Below are 17535 nucleotides of genomic sequence, written 5' to 3' on the forward strand. Positions count from 1 at the left end.
ACCACACTAGTGGCTTGTAGTTAGCTGTGGTAAGTACTTTCTTTTCAAAGTGTTCCATGTAAAAATTTGCTAACGGGGGGAGAGGGGGAACCCATAGCAGTACCATTAATCTGTTCGTAGAATTTTCCTCCCCTTGTAAAGTAACCTGCATTCATAGTAAATTTAAATAATTCAAAAATATCAGGGGGAAATTTAGAGTATAATTTGATACCTGGAACCGTCACATAGGAGATCTTGCATTTTTCTGTTACACTCTTCTTGATTCATGATAACTGTTGCATTTCCTTTATCGACTTTTATACTAATAATATTTTTATTTTATATTAACTTTTTAGGGCAGTTATTTGATTATGTGGCATATTGCTTTTTGGAGGTTTAGCCTTGTTTAGAATACTTGCAATGGCCAATAACGTGGGTCTAGACCCACGTTATTGGCCATTGCCAGCAAAAGATCATGGACGCCCCGTTCTACTTTCATCATAATTTCTAATTTCCAAACAAATTACTAAATTAGAAATTATGGTATGATTATGATTCTAAACAAGGCTAAACCTCCAAAAAGCGATATGCCACGTAATCAAATAACTGCCTTAAAAAGTTATATAAAATAAAAAGATTATTATTATAAAAGTCGATAAAGGAAATGTAACAGTTATCATGAATCAAGAAGAGTATAACAGAAAAATGCAAGATCTCCTATGTCACGGTTCCAGGTATCAAATTATACTTCGAGACACCACTACCACTATGTGTCAAAGGAAAAAAGTCCGAAAATTACTGAAAAAAGTGACGTCATGGCCCAAAGAAATCATCAGGAAAATAAAAACCTATTCATGTTAAGCCACCCAGTATTTATGGATTACTGAAAATCTACAAAACTAATATCCCCATAGTTGATAGCATAGATAGTCCCACATATAAACTGGCCCAGCATTTTGCCAAGTCGCTTGCTCCCCTTACTGGCAACTCCTCTACTTTTGTAAAAAAATTCAGTCCAGTTCAAAACACGAGTTAAAAATCTTATCCTAAAAAAATTCAGACATTATGGTTAGTGTTTTGATGTCACCTCTTTATTTATCAATGTACCACTTATAGACACTCTTGATTTAATCAAGTCTAAATTTCCCCCTGGTATTTTTGAATTATTTAAATTTACTACGAATGCAGGTTACTTTACATGGGGAGAAAAATTCCAAATAGATTAATGGTACTACTATGGGTTCACCCCTCTATTTTTACATGGAACACTTAAAAACAAAGTACTTACTACAGCTACATACACGTCACTAGTGTGGTTACACTATGTAGATGATGTTTGCCATCTGGACCCATAGACAAGACATTTTGAATGCGTTTGTCACCTACCTAAACAACCAATGCCCCAAAATCCACTTCATAGTAGAAAAAGAATCGAATAACTGTTTACCATTTCTTGACACATTAGTCACCTGCCTTTCAGATGGATCACTATCTTTTTCCATTTACAGAAAGCCTACACACACAAGAAGATACCTACATAAACAATCACATCCTCCAGTCCAACAGTATTTTAAAAACACTTACACACTGAGCCATTTGTTCTAACGATACAGCTCTGACCACAGAACTCAAATATTTGCGCCATACGTTCTTGGCCAATGGCTATAATCCCTACAAAATAAATAAAATACCACATAGTCCATTTCTATTCCCTATGTCCAAGGTAGATCAGAAAAGATAACCAAAGTATTGATGAAACATGGCCTTCGCACCACTTTCAAACCTCATGTCAAACTTCACTCTTTAGCACACCCAGGAGTGTATGAAGTTCCCTGTGACTATTATGGGCAAACAGGAAGATCAGTTAACATCTGCTTGGAAGAACATGAAAAATACATTCACTACTATTACTATGGCAAGTCAGGACTGGCAGACCACACTTTAGACACTCTTTCACACAAGATTAGATGGAAGAAAAACGAATGTTCTATTTAGGAGTCATTACAGATCGGAAAGATTATTTTTTGAGTCAGCAATGGCTTGGAAGAATTTTCCCAACCTTAACAAATATGGTTGCATTAATTTTGCCAAAAATTTGGGAGACTTGTTGTTATCGATTTTCACAGTATGATATGAAACAGATGGATAAGAAAATAACTATTTATTAACTTAGAAGCTAAAATTTCGCTGGTATTATATCCATCATCTTCAGAACACACAACACAAAGTTTGTTACAAAAGCAAGACAACCACAATCCGGTATAACAGTGGGGCTAGTATAAGTAATTGCAGCATGCAACACAAGACTAAAGTCCTAATATGGCGCCATCTAGGTAAAAAAAAAAAAAGTTCAAAGTTTTGAAATAGTAGTCCAAATGATAGTCTTAGAAAGTTTAAAAAATTAAATAAAATAAAATAAAAGTAATAAATATTAATTTGGTCTTAGGATGACTGTCTCCCAAATCTTTGGTAGATTTATACAGCCATACTTGTTAAGGTTTGGAGTATGTTTTAAGGCTTCTGTTGATTCCAGGAACAACCTCTCTGACTTGTAGAAGCTTCTGTGCATTACTTTTGTTTCTTTCCCATTGATCCTGTGTGCAGGAGTATCCAAAGCATGGTCTGCCAGACCCGACTTTCCATAGTGAAAGTGTATATATATTTTGTGTTCACTGAGGCGGATGTCCACAGTTCTTCCTGTCTGTCCATAGTAGGCTTGATGGCAAGAACAGGGCACTTCATAGACTCCTGGATGTGATAAAGGAGTGCATTTGTCCTTAGGTGAACGAATGAGAGTTGCTAATTTTATATAGGTTGGAATACTGTGCTTAGTTGGTGTTTGTTAAGCACCCTAGATATCTTTGTTGTTTTTAATGTTTAATGTATGGGATGGTGATAGTTTTGTTGTAGTCTTCTGTGGTAGATAGAGGGGATTTCTGGGTAGCATTTAGTATGTTATCTATCTTATGGGGATTATAACCATTGGTTAAGAAGGTGTGATGTAGGTGAGAAAGTTCAGCAGTGAGAGCAATGTCATTGGAACAGATTGCTCTAGCTCTATGGGTTAGTGTTCTTAAGATACCATATTGTTGAGAGGGTGATGGTGCGATTGTTTGTGTAAGTATGTCTCTGTATGTGTGGGTTTTCTATAAACTGAAAATGATAAGGAACCTTCTGGAAGACGTGTGATCAGTGTATCCAGGAAGGGCAGGCAGTCATTGGCTTCTAGTTCCATTGTAAAGTGGATTTTAGGGTGCTGGCTATTTAGATGCACTAATAATGTATTCAACGTGTCTGGGCCATGTGGCCAAATAGCAAACACATCATCAACATAGCGTAGCCAGAGACTAGGTTTGAGAGTGGCTGTGTTGATAGCTAATTTTTCCAGATGTTCTATGTAGAAGTTGGCCCTGGGGTGGGGGGGGGGGGATCCCATAGCTGTCCCATCTAATTGTTTGTATATTTTCCCTTTCCATGTAAAATAACCTGCCTGTACTGTGAATTTAAATAGCTGACATATATCTGGGGGAAATTGTGAATTTAGTAAGTTAAGTGTTTCAATCAGTGGTACATTAGTGAATAATGAGGTGATATCAAAACTCACCATTAGGTCTGAACTATTTAAGGTGTGGTTTTCTAAAATACTTTTTAGGTGGGTAGTAGAATTTTTAACAAAAGATGGAGAATTGTTTGTGAAATATTAGCTATCAACACAGCCACTCTCAAACCTAGTCTCTGGCTACGCTATGTTGATGATGTGTTTGCTATTTGACCACATGGCCCAGACACATTGAATACATTTTTAGTGCATCTAATTAGATGCACTAAAACAGGGAGATACTTACACAAACAATCACACCATCACCCTTCTCAACAATATGGTATCTTAAGAACACTAACCCATAGAGCTAGAGCAATCTGTTCCAATGACATTGCTCTCACTGCTGAACTTTCTCACCTATGTCACACCTTCTTAACCAATGGTTATAATCCCTATAAGATAGATAACATACTAAATGCTACCCAGGTGATAGTGATCTTATGCATCCCTTCCTATTGAGTGGGGGTAATGTCATGGTATGTCTTTGTGTGAGTTTTGTTATGCCATACTATCTATCACTCATATTTTAATGGACTGCCCTCGTTTTGCCAATGAGCTCAATCTGTTTGAACACTTGAGTAAATTTGATCAGATTTAACTGTCACCCTGGTTTATTCATTTCTTCAGAATATTAATCTTTGCCATCTGATATAAATTTATATACTTATTAGTCTAATTTATTGTAAATATACAGGGTGATTATAAATTATTGTCGTGGTTTCTGTGGCCTATTATTTTTAAACTGTAAACAACAAAATAAAACTACTTACAGAATATGAAAATGTAACTCAAAAAGTTTGATTACCTATAGAATGAATAGTGCAGAATACTCAACTTCAACATGTGCATCTTTCGTGGCACATAAGATGTCCAAGCAGTAATCAATTTCCCTCCAAGTGTTGTCCATCATTTGTGGTGTAGCTCTTTCTATCGCAACAATGATTCTGGTCTTCGGTTCATGGAGAGAAGTCACAGGGGTCTGGGAAACAATGTCCTTCATGTATCCCTACAGGAAGAAATCAAGCAGCGTATTATCGAGTGAGCATGGAGGCCACGGAATTGGTCCACCACACCCAACCCAGCGCTCAGGAAAATGCATGTCAAGAAATTCTCGGACAATAAAAGCCCACATGGCAGTGCTCCATCTTGCTGGAACACCACGTTTGGCTGATGATCTTCCAACTGGGGTAACAGATACAGCTGTAGCATGTCCAGATAGTTCATCGCTGTCACTGTTTTTTTCGCAAAGAAAAAAAAAAGGAGCCAAAATTTCCGAACATGACAAAGCACACCAAACATTAGGATCTTTAGCCTCTCTCTCTCTCTCTCTCTCTCTCTCTCTAATGGCTTGAGGGTTTTCTGATCTTTACATTCTGCAGTTATGACCTACCCTTCTTGACACGCAAAATGTTGCTTCATCACTAAATATCCATATCCGAAGGTAATTTTCATCAACTTTGACTTTTGAAAAAATGTCTTGGGCAAATTGGAAATGGCAAGGTTTATTGTCTGGCTACAAAGCCTGCACAATCTGCAGTTTGTAGACATGGAGTTGAAAGCAGTTATGAACAAACTTTGAAACAGTTGTTTGTGGTATTCCTAACTGCAAAGAAGCCCATTTTGATTTTTGTGGACTTTGATAAAATACTTCCTTGATTTTATCAATATTTTCGTGCTCCTTTTCGGTGCTAAACACTACTAGTCTCTTGAAATTGCTTTAATCAACATTGGATGGCATTATCCGAAGGTGGATATTTTCCATACTGAGTTCTGTAATGACATTGTGTTGTGATAACTAACTTTATTTCAAAAAAAAGCAAAATATGCATGTTGCTTTCTCTGAAACTATCGCCATTTTGAAGTATGCCAACATATTATCTCCTGGACATCAATGCAGCGAGTATAGCATTGCCAAATAAAACTTTTTGAGTTACACTTTCATATTCTGTAAGCAGTTATTTTATTGTTTCCTATTTGAAAATTATAGGCTACAGAAACCCTAACAATAATTTAGAATCACCCTGTACATTTTATGAATTTTAATACTTTCTATACTTCTTTTTACATCTGTTTTAATGCCCATCTTTTACACTTCATTTTCTACACTGATTTTGTGCTGTTTTACTTATTAATTACTATAACTTCTGCCCTTAAATACAAAAACAAACTCTTTGTATTCAAGGTCAACTTGTTAACCAAACAACTTCCTTCAGCATCTAGTAATGTGCTGTGTGGATGGCTTAACCATCTTGTGTGATTCCTGCAATATGAGGGTCATTGAAAGACAACTGCAGCAAGCCATTCACATCTCTTAAATTGGGTGCTAGCAAATGACTTCACATTTTATTATAGAAAATGCTTTGTGCATGCTTTTGCCGCTGAAGTTATCTTCATCCTCACCCAGAATTTTGACTAGGACCAACATTAATTCCATTTGCACCAGAAGCCAAGTTCATGGGACTCATTTGACAGCAAACCCTCACATGCATTAGTTATGAGATAAATGCCATAAAGCAAAACATTCTACCCATTCTAACTTCCAACCTTTGGGATAATGACAGATGTTCTTTGTTTCATTTGTCATCAGTCCAAAGGTTGGAAAAATTAGAATGGGTAGAATGTTCATTGCTTTATGGCATTTATCTCATAACTGATGTATGTGAGGGTTTGCTGTCAAATGAGTCCCAAGAACTTAGCTTCTGGTGCAAATGGAATTAATGTTGGTCCTAATCAGAATTCTGGGTGAGGATGAAGATAACTTCTGTGGGCATTGATAACATCAGAACTTGATTATGGATTCCATAATCGTCCCAAGTCTATGCTTCTCCAGGGAGAATACACCGCAATGGCTAGACCCTATTCACAACCAAGCCATCAGAATTACAACTGGAGCTTTTAATATGTTACCTATTACTAGTCTGTACTTTGAGGTATATGAGGTAAGTGTATATATACACTTACATGCCATCCCTCATGACTAACTTCTTTTCATCCAAGTTGTGAGAATCTGTACGGTTCTGCAGTCTGTGTTGAAACCCTTTAGTTTGTGAGTAAAAGCTCTCCTTCAAACTCTAGAGATTGCAATAGACAACATAGCCCAGATGCCACTATTGTACTCGTACATACCAGCATGTAACTTTTCCTTCAGCAGGATACCGAAATTTTCCACCCCTCCTGTCATCTGCAGCAGCTTTTTGAAACTCATTTTGTGATTACCTATGTGGATGGTTCAAAATCAGATGACCTACTGGATCTTCTGCCATCTTTCCAGACAGCTGGATATCTGCACAAATTCCACTGGAGTGTAACAACTTTACAGCTGAGCTGTATGCATATGCAATAGAACTTTCATTAAAATACATTAGATTGCATCACTACCAAAAGTGCATAATATGTCCAGACTTTCGGACTTCTCTTTAGGCAATAAAAAAGTCTAAAGCTAAAAAAACATACAATGTGCTGTATGTTTTTTTAACACCAGAAGCCAAGTTCCATTTGCATGTTCTTTCTTATATCACACACTCCTTCCTTCAGGTTATGGGTCGGTCAGCACATATTTAGACATTCGGTTATATGGGTGATAATGTCAATTTAAAGATTTTTGGTAGATTTTTTTTTTTACACTTTTTATATGGTGCAAAATGTACCTTTTTATTCATACATGCCTGCCTCTCTGAGTTTTGTATTGCTGGATGTGGCAATACAAATATGACTAATGACTCACCATTAGTCATATTTTAATGGTTGCCCTAATTTCATGAATGAGCTTTGTCACTAATTTAGCCATATTGTCAGTCTGTTTAAGTCCTGTACACAGGTAAATTTGATCTAACTCAACGGATTATTTTTTTTTTTTTTGTTGTTTACACTGTTAGCATCTTTTACTGTATTTAGATTGTTTACAGTATATTTATTTACACAATGTTGTTTCTTATGTATCCTTTTAATATCATGTTGATTGTTTTATTTTTTTTGTTTGATGAAATTTTAGTTTTCACCAATCAATTTACACCTGCTTTTTATCTCATTTTTATATGCTTGTCTTTGTACGCCTTTCTTTTTTGAACTATATTTATATACATTTTTATCTATATTGATTTGTCATATTTTGCTACTTTTTAACTTGTATTACTATGATCATTTACTGGCATAGTTCTTACTCCTTAAAACGCCAAACAAACAAACCAGCATCTTTTCAAGTTATGAGAGGGTGTGCAGATTTTCAGACCTTCGGTTATATCTATGACATGCCAATTTAAAATTTTTGGTAGATTTTTTTTTACAAGTTTTATACACTTATTTTTATACCTGTTTATGCTCTGTAACAGGTTTATTGTGGGCTATGTTTTGCATCTGTTGCACTTCTAACTGTAACTCACTTTACTTTGTAACATATCCCTTCAGGTGGTCAGCTTCTTAGACATTTCATTGTATCTGTGACATGCCAATTCTGAGTTTTTTTGGTAGAATTTTGTGTAGATTTTATTTTTTGGTACTAATATTTGTGATCTGTCTTCATTTTATACTTGCACATTTAGAAATTTATAAATACAAACAGTTACAAAATGTCTCTTAATTATTTGTGATTGTACTACTGGAAAGCAAAAAGTCTTTTCCCTTTTAGCATAAACAGCTGCTCCACTGCATAAAGATAGTGATAGGGCTGTACCTTCAAATTATAGGCCAATCTATATCTGGAGTTGTGGTGAAGGTACTGCAGAGATTAGTGAGAAGTACGATACAGAAATGGGTTGATAACAGCAGTATTCTCTGTGGTTATCAGCACGGGTTTGTTAAAGGGAGATCACATTTTACTAACTTGTGTACTATAACAAGGTGACAAATACCTTGGACACAGGAGATGCATATGCAATGGTTTACTTGGATTTTGCAAAACCTTTTGATAGATTGCCACACAACAAGCTGTTAAATAAATTGAAACAGATGGGATTGGATAACAGACTTCTGAGTTGGATCAGTGACTGGCTGAAAGAGGAAGGTCACTAATGGTGTACTTCAAGGGTCAGTTTTGGGACCATTGTTGTTCAGTTTGTATGTTAATGATATTGGGATGGGTTTAACTAGTGATATGCAGCTGTTTGCAGATGATGTAAAATTAGGAACAGCAATTCATGGTCAAACAGATGTTATGGCCTTACAGGAGGACTTGAATAGATTTCATGAATGAGCATGTAAGTGAAACTGTCAGTTCAGTGTTGCAAAGTGTAAGATTTTGAAATTTGGGATGCAAAGTATGCACTTGGTGGGAGAAACTTTAAAGTAAGTAGAGGAGATGAGAGATCTGGGAGTGATGGTGAACATGGGCCTGAAATTCAGGGGTGAAATTGCCCAAGTTGTGAAGATGTCATATTGCATGATAGCAATGATGCAGAGGATCTTGTTATGCAGAAATAAAGATGCTATAATGCCATTTTTATAAAGCTTTGATCAGGCTTCATATAGATTATTGTGCACAGATTTGGTTGCCGGGATTTCATGGGTGATGGTATGTTGGAGAGGGCCCAGAGAAGATTCACAAAGGTGGTCTTTGGAATATGGAGTACAAGGACAGATTTAGAAAATGTAAGTTGCAAAGCCTCATGGATAGGAGGAAGGGGGGGGGGGGATATGATGGAGACATATAAGCTAGTTAGTGGTTGTTATCAGGTTGACATTGAAGAGATTTTTCATAAAATGGGAGGGGGGAGGATAGGACAAGAGCCCATTGCTGGAAACTGTATAAAGAGGGTGTGAGCAGAGGAGTGAGAAAGTTCTTTGCATGGAGAGTGGTTGGTGAGTGGAATGCATTGCCTGAGTGAGTTGTGAATGTGGACACATTGAATCAGTTTAAGGCACAGTTGGATGAACATTGTATGCAATAGTGTGTACCTTCCACAATGAGGCTTTGACTCCATGGAAGTCAGAAGTTAATAATAATAATGCTCTGATGGCTGGACCCTATCCATCATCAGGGTATCTGAGTAGCTACTAGTGCTTTTTGGATATCACCCATTCAAAAGTATATGGGACTATTTGAGTCCCACATACTGACTACACACATTTTATAAAATTAAAGTTAATTATCCAATGGCAATACTCCTGGCATGAAGTACTGACAAACAAATTTCATGGAGTTAAGCATTGGCAGTGTAGGAACAGAAAAGAGGAAGCTGGGCTCCACATAGGTCACATTCGTCTAAAAAAACATTCCTATTTACTGAGGACTGATGACCCACTTATGTGTGAGAAATGCAACACCCGTCTCGTCATTAGTCATTCTGGTTGAGTGCCAACACTTCACATGAGAGAGAAATTACATTTTTACAATCTTACCAAGCCCCTCTACATGCAAGTAGATGTTATCAGACTTGGACAAATTGCATGGTGTTTTTAAATTTTTTTATGTATAATTATCATGTTCTAGATACTAAACCTTGTACATACATTTAATTTACTCATTTATCTTCTTATAAGTATGGTGCAAAAAAAAAAAAAAAAAAAAAAAAAAATAGTACTGAATAACTACAACGATATATGTTATGGGGTAAACGGGTTTATTAACAAAGAAATATATGTTTACACATGATGATATGTACATTCCCAACTATTGTTAGAATCTTGGTCAAATAGAGTATTAATGACAGTAGATTACATGCTTGAAATGGTCACCTTGTCTTTCAAGACAGGTTTTGTAGTTCATGCTGCAGGTTCTCTGTCATCTTGCAGAACAAAGGTTATGACATATGCTTGATATATCATGTAATTTTATCTGTTAGTTCATCAAGGTTTGAAAGCAGGTCATCATGGAATACCCATTCCTTCAACATACCCCAAACGAGGACATCAAGTGATGTGAGATCAGGAGAGCGTGAAGGGTACGAAATTCCATGAACCTTGAAATGAGCTTCCTGGGGAAGTGTTCTGATAAATAGGCTCTAGAACTAAGTAATCTTTGACAGGCAACGGTGACACTATTACTTGGGGCACACTTACGGAAACACCGAACAACCTGCTCACAAACATGTTGGAGGCTTGCACTATTTGCTTTACCAACTCTGTATGTATGAACGAAAATAATGCTTAACAATAAATGTCTTTTCTTCCAATGTCAACACCGTTGCTACAGCTAAATGTAATGGTGTAGACTACACCTGCTCTTCTCGTAATGTGCATGCAGTCGAACTGCATATCTCTTAGCAAGTGTATACTGAAGGGAGTGTTAAAGTTCATTTTTTTTCCATGCCATACCATACATACATTTTTATCTTATTCACTAATTTATCTCTCTATAAGTATTTATTAACTCCCTGTATTCTAGTGCAGTATGACTTTTGTTGTCCTTGCACCATAAAACCACAAATCAATCAATCTAGAAAAACATAGACAAAATTGTTGCATCCCACTCCTTGGGTACTGAGTGACACAGTTTGTGTCATGTGCAGCATGAACATATTAAGATTATTTCATGGCACTGTTTATTAAAATGAATAACTCTTAGCAAAAATGTAGAGTCTGTGATATTGATGATCAAAAGTTGATAGTCCTTCCTTGGCATTATTTCTAAAATTCTTTTCTGCATTCTTCTTCTGCAGCTTCTCCCACTTAAGTGGGGTCACTGTTTCTTATGAGTCTCCTCCACACCTTCCTGTCTTGGGCTATCACCACATCCAAGTTCTTCATCTTCAAGTCCTCTTCTACCAGCTCCCTCCATCTCTTCTTTGGCCGCCCACGCTTCCGCCTTCCTTGCACATCCATCTGCATGACCCTTCTTCCCACATTTTCGTCCTCCCTCCTCATCACATGACCAAACCATCTCAACCTTGCCTCCTGTATTTTCGCTCCTAAGTTCGTAACTTTCACTGTTCCCCTGACATAGTCATTTCTCAGATGATCCTTTCTGGTCACACCGCACATCCACCTAAGCATTCTCATCTCTGCTACTTCCATCCTGCTAATGTTATTTTTCCTCAGGGCCACAGTTTCTATAGCATATGTCATAGCTGGCCTCACTACTGTCCTATAAATTTTGCCTTTCAGATTGATCGGCACCCTCTTATCACATAACACTCCAGCCATCTCCCTCCAGTTCCTCCAACCTGCTTGTATCCTGCATCCCACTTCCTTCTCACCTCCTCCATCTTCTTCCACTGTCGAACCTAAGTATCTAAAGTCTCTCACCTTCCTGATGACATTTCCTTCCAGCTCCAGGTCTGTCTCCTGGCCACCGCCCACTGCGCAACACATATACTCCGTCTTACTTCTGCTCAGTCTCATACCTCTCTCTTCCAGTACTTTTCTCCATCTTTCCAGTTTAGTTTCCGCTTCTTCTCTTGAATCTACACACAGCAAGATGTCATCTGCATACAACATTGTCCAAAGTGCATCTTCTCTCACCTCCTCTGTTACCACCTCCATCACAATATTAAACAGAAACGGACTTAATGCTGACCCTTGATGCAAGCCAACTGTTACTTGAAAACTTTCTGTCTGTCCCAAACAGGTCCGAACACTTGTCTTCACATTTCTGTACATTTCCTGCACCAACCTGACATATTTCTCCGGCACCTTCTTCTCCCTCAGACACCTCCAGACTTCTTGCCTTGGCACTCTATCGTATGCTTTCTCCAGATCAATAAATACCAGATGTAGCTCCCTTTGTTTCTCTCGATATTTTTCCATCATCTGTCGTAACCCAAAGATAGCATCTGTTGTTGATCTACCAGGCATGAAGCCAAATTGTTCCTTTGCAATCTCCACCTCCTCCCTCAATCTACCATCAAGAACCCTTTCTAGGATCTTCATTGTGTGGGACATTAACTTTATTCCTCTGTAATTTTTACAGTCTAATAATTTTAGCCCTTGGGCTAAAATCTTTAACCTAAAACTAGTTTGATTCCCTAAGAATGTATATCTATTTCTGATTTCCATTTTTATGTTTAGAAATATTATATTTTTTTCTGTATATGTGTATGATACTACTTTATTTATTCATACTAAAATGCACATCTTTAAATTAATTTTAGTATGAATAAATAAAGTAGTGATATATATCATTGAGTAATAGTAGATTTGAGCAGTGTGGGTATGGAAAATGAGAGAGGGGATAAAATGGATATTAAATTGGGCATAAAATCATGGTAGATGGTCATTCAGAATATTGATCTTTTTTTTTTCTTTTTTTTTTTTAATATATATATATATATATAGATGGTAGATGAACACTGCATGTTATTGGCATTACCTTGTGGCCGAGATCACATGGATGTGTTACAGCAGTCAAATAATCTTAGAAATGGCTTTATCAACTACCTCCAAATGAAACAGGCTGCTGGTATTGTTAATGCAGCAGCCCCTGGATCACAACAAGTGAGTTGGTTTGAATTTATTAATGTTCTCTGTAAATGTCTAATTTTGAAATCAGTAATTTTTGTTGAATTATCCCTATATTGCATATTTAAACTTTGTGCACGTTTTATATAAAGATATGAATTGTTGCAAATATTTTCATTGGAATGAAATATTTAGTATCAAGGAAATGCAAAGGAATATCACTGGATCAAATGCTTGCTAAAATCAACACTTAAGATAGCTGAGAAACTTGGCAGAAAGTTCTGCTTTGTAATTCAGTTCAGTAATGTTATTAATAATAGACAGTCATTAAGTGATCATATACTGTACGACCCCTGTCATCTCCACAAACTCATCTTGATACAGCTTGCATAAACCTCATATCAATATGGTGTTAGATTCTTGCAAGCTCAATGATGGTACATAACCATACTTCTCAAATGTGTTATACAGAATGATTAAACTAATGCGTTATTATTTCACAGGTACATATTTCATCTGAGATTAGCTCTGTGCACACATGCGTGTAGTTCCTTCCTAATATTCTCATTTCTAATATAATTTTGCTGTAGATGTCATCGTTCATTCCTCTAATTTTTCTCCCAACTCTGATATTTGGGATCTCCCATCTCTGATATTCTGTATCAATTCTCAGTTCTCATATCCATAAATTGGTTTGAATTACAGCTAGTTTAGTGTTGTGGGGGGGGGGGGTGAATTCCTCACTTATTCCATGTAAATTTATTCTGTTGTTTTCATATTTAATTTGTCATCTTCAATAATAATAATAAAAAAATTGTGCCTAGGTTCTCAATTCAGGATGCAGTTGATGTTTTCTCTGTGCCTATTTTATTGTCTTAGTCCTTTTACAGCACTTATTCAGTTTAATTAGAGAATGCTGCAGGTTTGTACTAGATTTATTTAGGAATACAACATCATCATCTGCAAATTTTATATCAGGTTGGTTAATGCCTCTTTCCTTCACAATGTGATTCACATAAATAATGAATATCCATATAAATATAAATAATGAAAATCTCACCCTTATTCATCTGTAATGGTTGGCAAGATCTCCAAAATCTATAAAGAAACTGCATTCAGGAAATAACCTTATTGAAGCAGTTACAGTAACACAATCAGAAAAATTGCTGCATGCAACATATATTTGGGGAATACTGGTTACAATTATTTTCCTTCTCCCCCCCCCCCCCCATACACACATACAAAAGTAGGTCACAGTCATCTTATTTAGTGAGGACTAATGACCCAGCTATGTGCATAGAATGTAATATTCATCTCACTATTTGTCTTATTCTAGAAGGCCTGCAGTTCACACGAGAGTGAAATGAAATTTTTGCCTATCTGGCCAAGCCATATGCAGTCAGATGTTATCAGACTTGACAAATTGCATGAGGTTTTTAAATTTTTACAAAGAATTCGTTTATATGAACTCATTTGATCATGAATTCTGTTTATGTAGGTATTGCATTAACTTTTTGTACATAACATAATATTTAGTAATTTATCTCTTTATGACTATTTATTAATACCTTGTGTACTGCTGTTTTTGTTTTCTTGTACCAAATCAAAAATCAACCAACCAATATATCAGTAAACAGTATGAGAATAAATGAATGCAAGTGCAAAACACCCAGATGGTTTCATGACGGAGAACATTAAGCCTGTTCCCAAGCATGTCAAAGGTTGAATGAAAATGAACCTCAATATCAAGACTGAGCAGAACATGATATATCAGACGTGAAGAGAACATATAAACCTCCAAAAACAATATCTAGTGGTAAAACCCTGTTACACTGAGCAAGTAGCAGTAAAGATGTCCAAAATGATGTTAACACATATGGCTGTTGCACCTTCTGACATCATACTTCAGCAGTGTTGTACTCACATTCTCCATATAGCAAATTAGAGAAAAAAAAATAATAATGATGATGAATTCTGCATCCCAAAGTACAAAGTATGTGCCTCCATATTCATTAATGGATATGGAGGCACATACTACTTCAACAAGTAAATTATTCCACTAACTCACTGCCTGTGAGAGAATAACCTGCCTCTTATGCCTTTCTTAACACAGTTAGTTAGTTAGTTAGTTAGTAGTTAGACACATTGGTGTTTGCACCTCCCATGTTGTCTCCCCACATTCCTTATAATGAAAATTTTAATCAGACAGTCTCCTATAACAACCATTCAGAAATTTATAGATCTCTATCATATCACTCCTCTTTCTCCTGTTAACCAGTAGTCTTTACTCGCAATCTGTCCTCATAATCTAAATTCCATAATCCCAATATAATCTATGCAACTCTTCTTTGCATCATATCTTCTAGTCATATCAAAGCCTTGTAAAGAGCTAAAATGACTTCCTTTTTCTTACCTGTATAAATTTGCTTCAGCATCACAGTTGTATTTGCAGTTTTTGCTATATGACCTTTCAACTTCAAATTCCTATATACCGTTACCAACTGAGGAGTATACTAAGTTCAATGGAATGGAATCAGTTGATGGATGGGAAGAATATCGACAGTGCATGGGAAGCATTTAAACAATACTTAAATGATGCGATATCAGAATGTGTCCCGAGAGTTCGAAGAATAAATAGGGTAGGAGTTAAATGGATGTGTAATCTTATTAAGCAAGAGATTCATAAGAAAAGGATGATGTGGAAAAAAATACCGTGTGCATAAGGATGATGTCTGTTATGAACGTTAGAAGCAGCAGGCTAGAATAGTTACAGCTGTTGTACGGAAAGCAAAGTGAGTATGAAAAGAAACTGCCTCTGTGTACTTAGACAACCCACAAGAATTGTATCGATATGCTGCAAGTTAAAGAAAGAATGAATATGAAAGAATAACTCTTCTAAATCCAGATGGCATGAGGGTTACAGAAGCAGAAGAGGTTGTTCAACTAATTAGTGCCTATTTTGTTAAAAGCTCTCAAGCTGGTGTATGCAACATTGAGCTCACTGCTCTCTCCACTGGATGAAGAAACTCAGATATCTGAAGATGAGGTATTAGAGCTGTTGCAAAAACTGAATAAGAATTTAGCAATAGGGACTGATAGGACATCAGCACGTGTGCTAAAAGAGTGTTCAGTTGAACTGGCTATTCTTTTGTCCTGGCTGATTAATATGAGTCTCAGAACAGGGACAATTCCACAGGAATGGAAAGAATGCATGGTAATTCCATTGCACAAAGGTGGTGCAAAGACCGATGTATCCAACTATCGACCAATTAGTATCTCAGGAGTGGTAGCGAAGATTTTCCAAAAAACTGGTTAGGGCCCACATTCAGAAATGGGTTGAAAGTGAATCTCTACTTTGCAATGAACAACATGGGTTTACTAAGGGAATTTCATTTTTAGCAACTTGCTCATGTTCTAAAACAATGTTACCATTGAACTAGACAAGGGGAATGGATACACTATGATACTTTTGGATTTTGCTAAAGCTTTTGACAGAATACAGCATGGTAGACTGTTGCATAAATTGAAGAGTATGGGTTTGGATTATAGAATATTAGCATGGATAAGAGGATGGCTGACTGACAGGTATCAAAAAGCAGTATATGCAGGATGTGAATCTGAAGATTTAAGGCAGTGGTCGGCAAAGTGGTTGATATCGACCCCTGGGGGGGTCGATGTGGATATCCAAGGAGTTGATAAATATCTAGGGGTCAATAAACACCTTAAACTATTTTGAGTAACACCTAGTAAACATGCAATGCTAACTGGCTGATCGGCTGAGCCAACGAGGGAGAAGCACATGCTCTCCCTGTTGAAGACATCTAGAACAGAGATAATCAGGGCTAGTGTGCATTTATCGCATAGTATTTAAAATTTGGATTTATACCATCATTTATCAAAAAAAAAACAATCAAAAGGGTGAAGGAATTATTATTTATTATTGATTACATTTATTTAACATGATGGGGATCAAGGATTCCATGAAGGTGTCAATGGTCTAAAAAATTTGCCAACACCTGATTTAAGGTAACCAGTGGTGTATCACAAAGATCAGTGCTTGGTCCACTGTTATTCAATCTATACATTAATGATATTGGGAAGGATTTGACAAGTGACATATAGCTGTTTGCTAATGATGTAAAGATAGGTAGGGTAATCAGGAATGCTGCTGATATGCAGTACTTGCAGAATAATTTGAATAGGCTGGAATTGTGGGAATGGGAAAATGGATGTCAATTCAAGGTCAGTAAATGTAGTCATTCACTTTGGTGTGATTAGATATCCGATTTCGTATTATATCAGTGAGATTATGCTTGAAGAAACTGATGAGGCTAGGGATCTTGGAGTTCAGGGGCCATGTAGGGTTTTTTCTCCCGGAAACTCGGGTTTTTCATCCCGCATACATACAAATCGGCCCTTCAGAACACACGCAATTTACAGACAGAAATTACTAGTTGTGGTGGTGTTGGAGGTGGGCGGTAGATGGCGTTGATTCGTAGTAGAGGTAAGGTGTAGAGACAGTTGAAGATGTCCTCCCGCGATGAGTCTTCAGACTCCTTGGAGGTATCAGGAATAATAATAATAATAATGTAGCAAATATTGCAAATACAACTCAACAGGTAATT

At 36.6% G+C, this 17535-nt stretch overlaps 1 protein-coding gene across 1 annotated transcript in view; it reads left to right on the top strand.

Moving 5' to 3' along the window:
- spen (spen family transcriptional repressor split ends) overlaps positions 1-17535 on the top strand; it is a 570588-nt gene that overhangs the window by 540034 nt on the left and 13019 nt on the right. The window contains exon 18 of the mRNA XM_090393943.1: positions 12788-12946. Within this exon, the coding sequence (XP_090250069.1) occupies positions 12788-12946 (159 nt within the window). The remainder of the gene's footprint in view (positions 1-12787; positions 12947-17535) is intronic.

The sequence above is a fragment of the Typopeltis vanoorti genome, chromosome 6 (genome assembly GCF_054136105.1).
Source record: "Typopeltis vanoorti isolate ZY-2024b chromosome 6, IOZ_Tvanoo_1.0, whole genome shotgun sequence".
Taxonomy (NCBI): domain Eukaryota; kingdom Metazoa; phylum Arthropoda; class Arachnida; order Uropygi; family Thelyphonidae; genus Typopeltis; species Typopeltis vanoorti.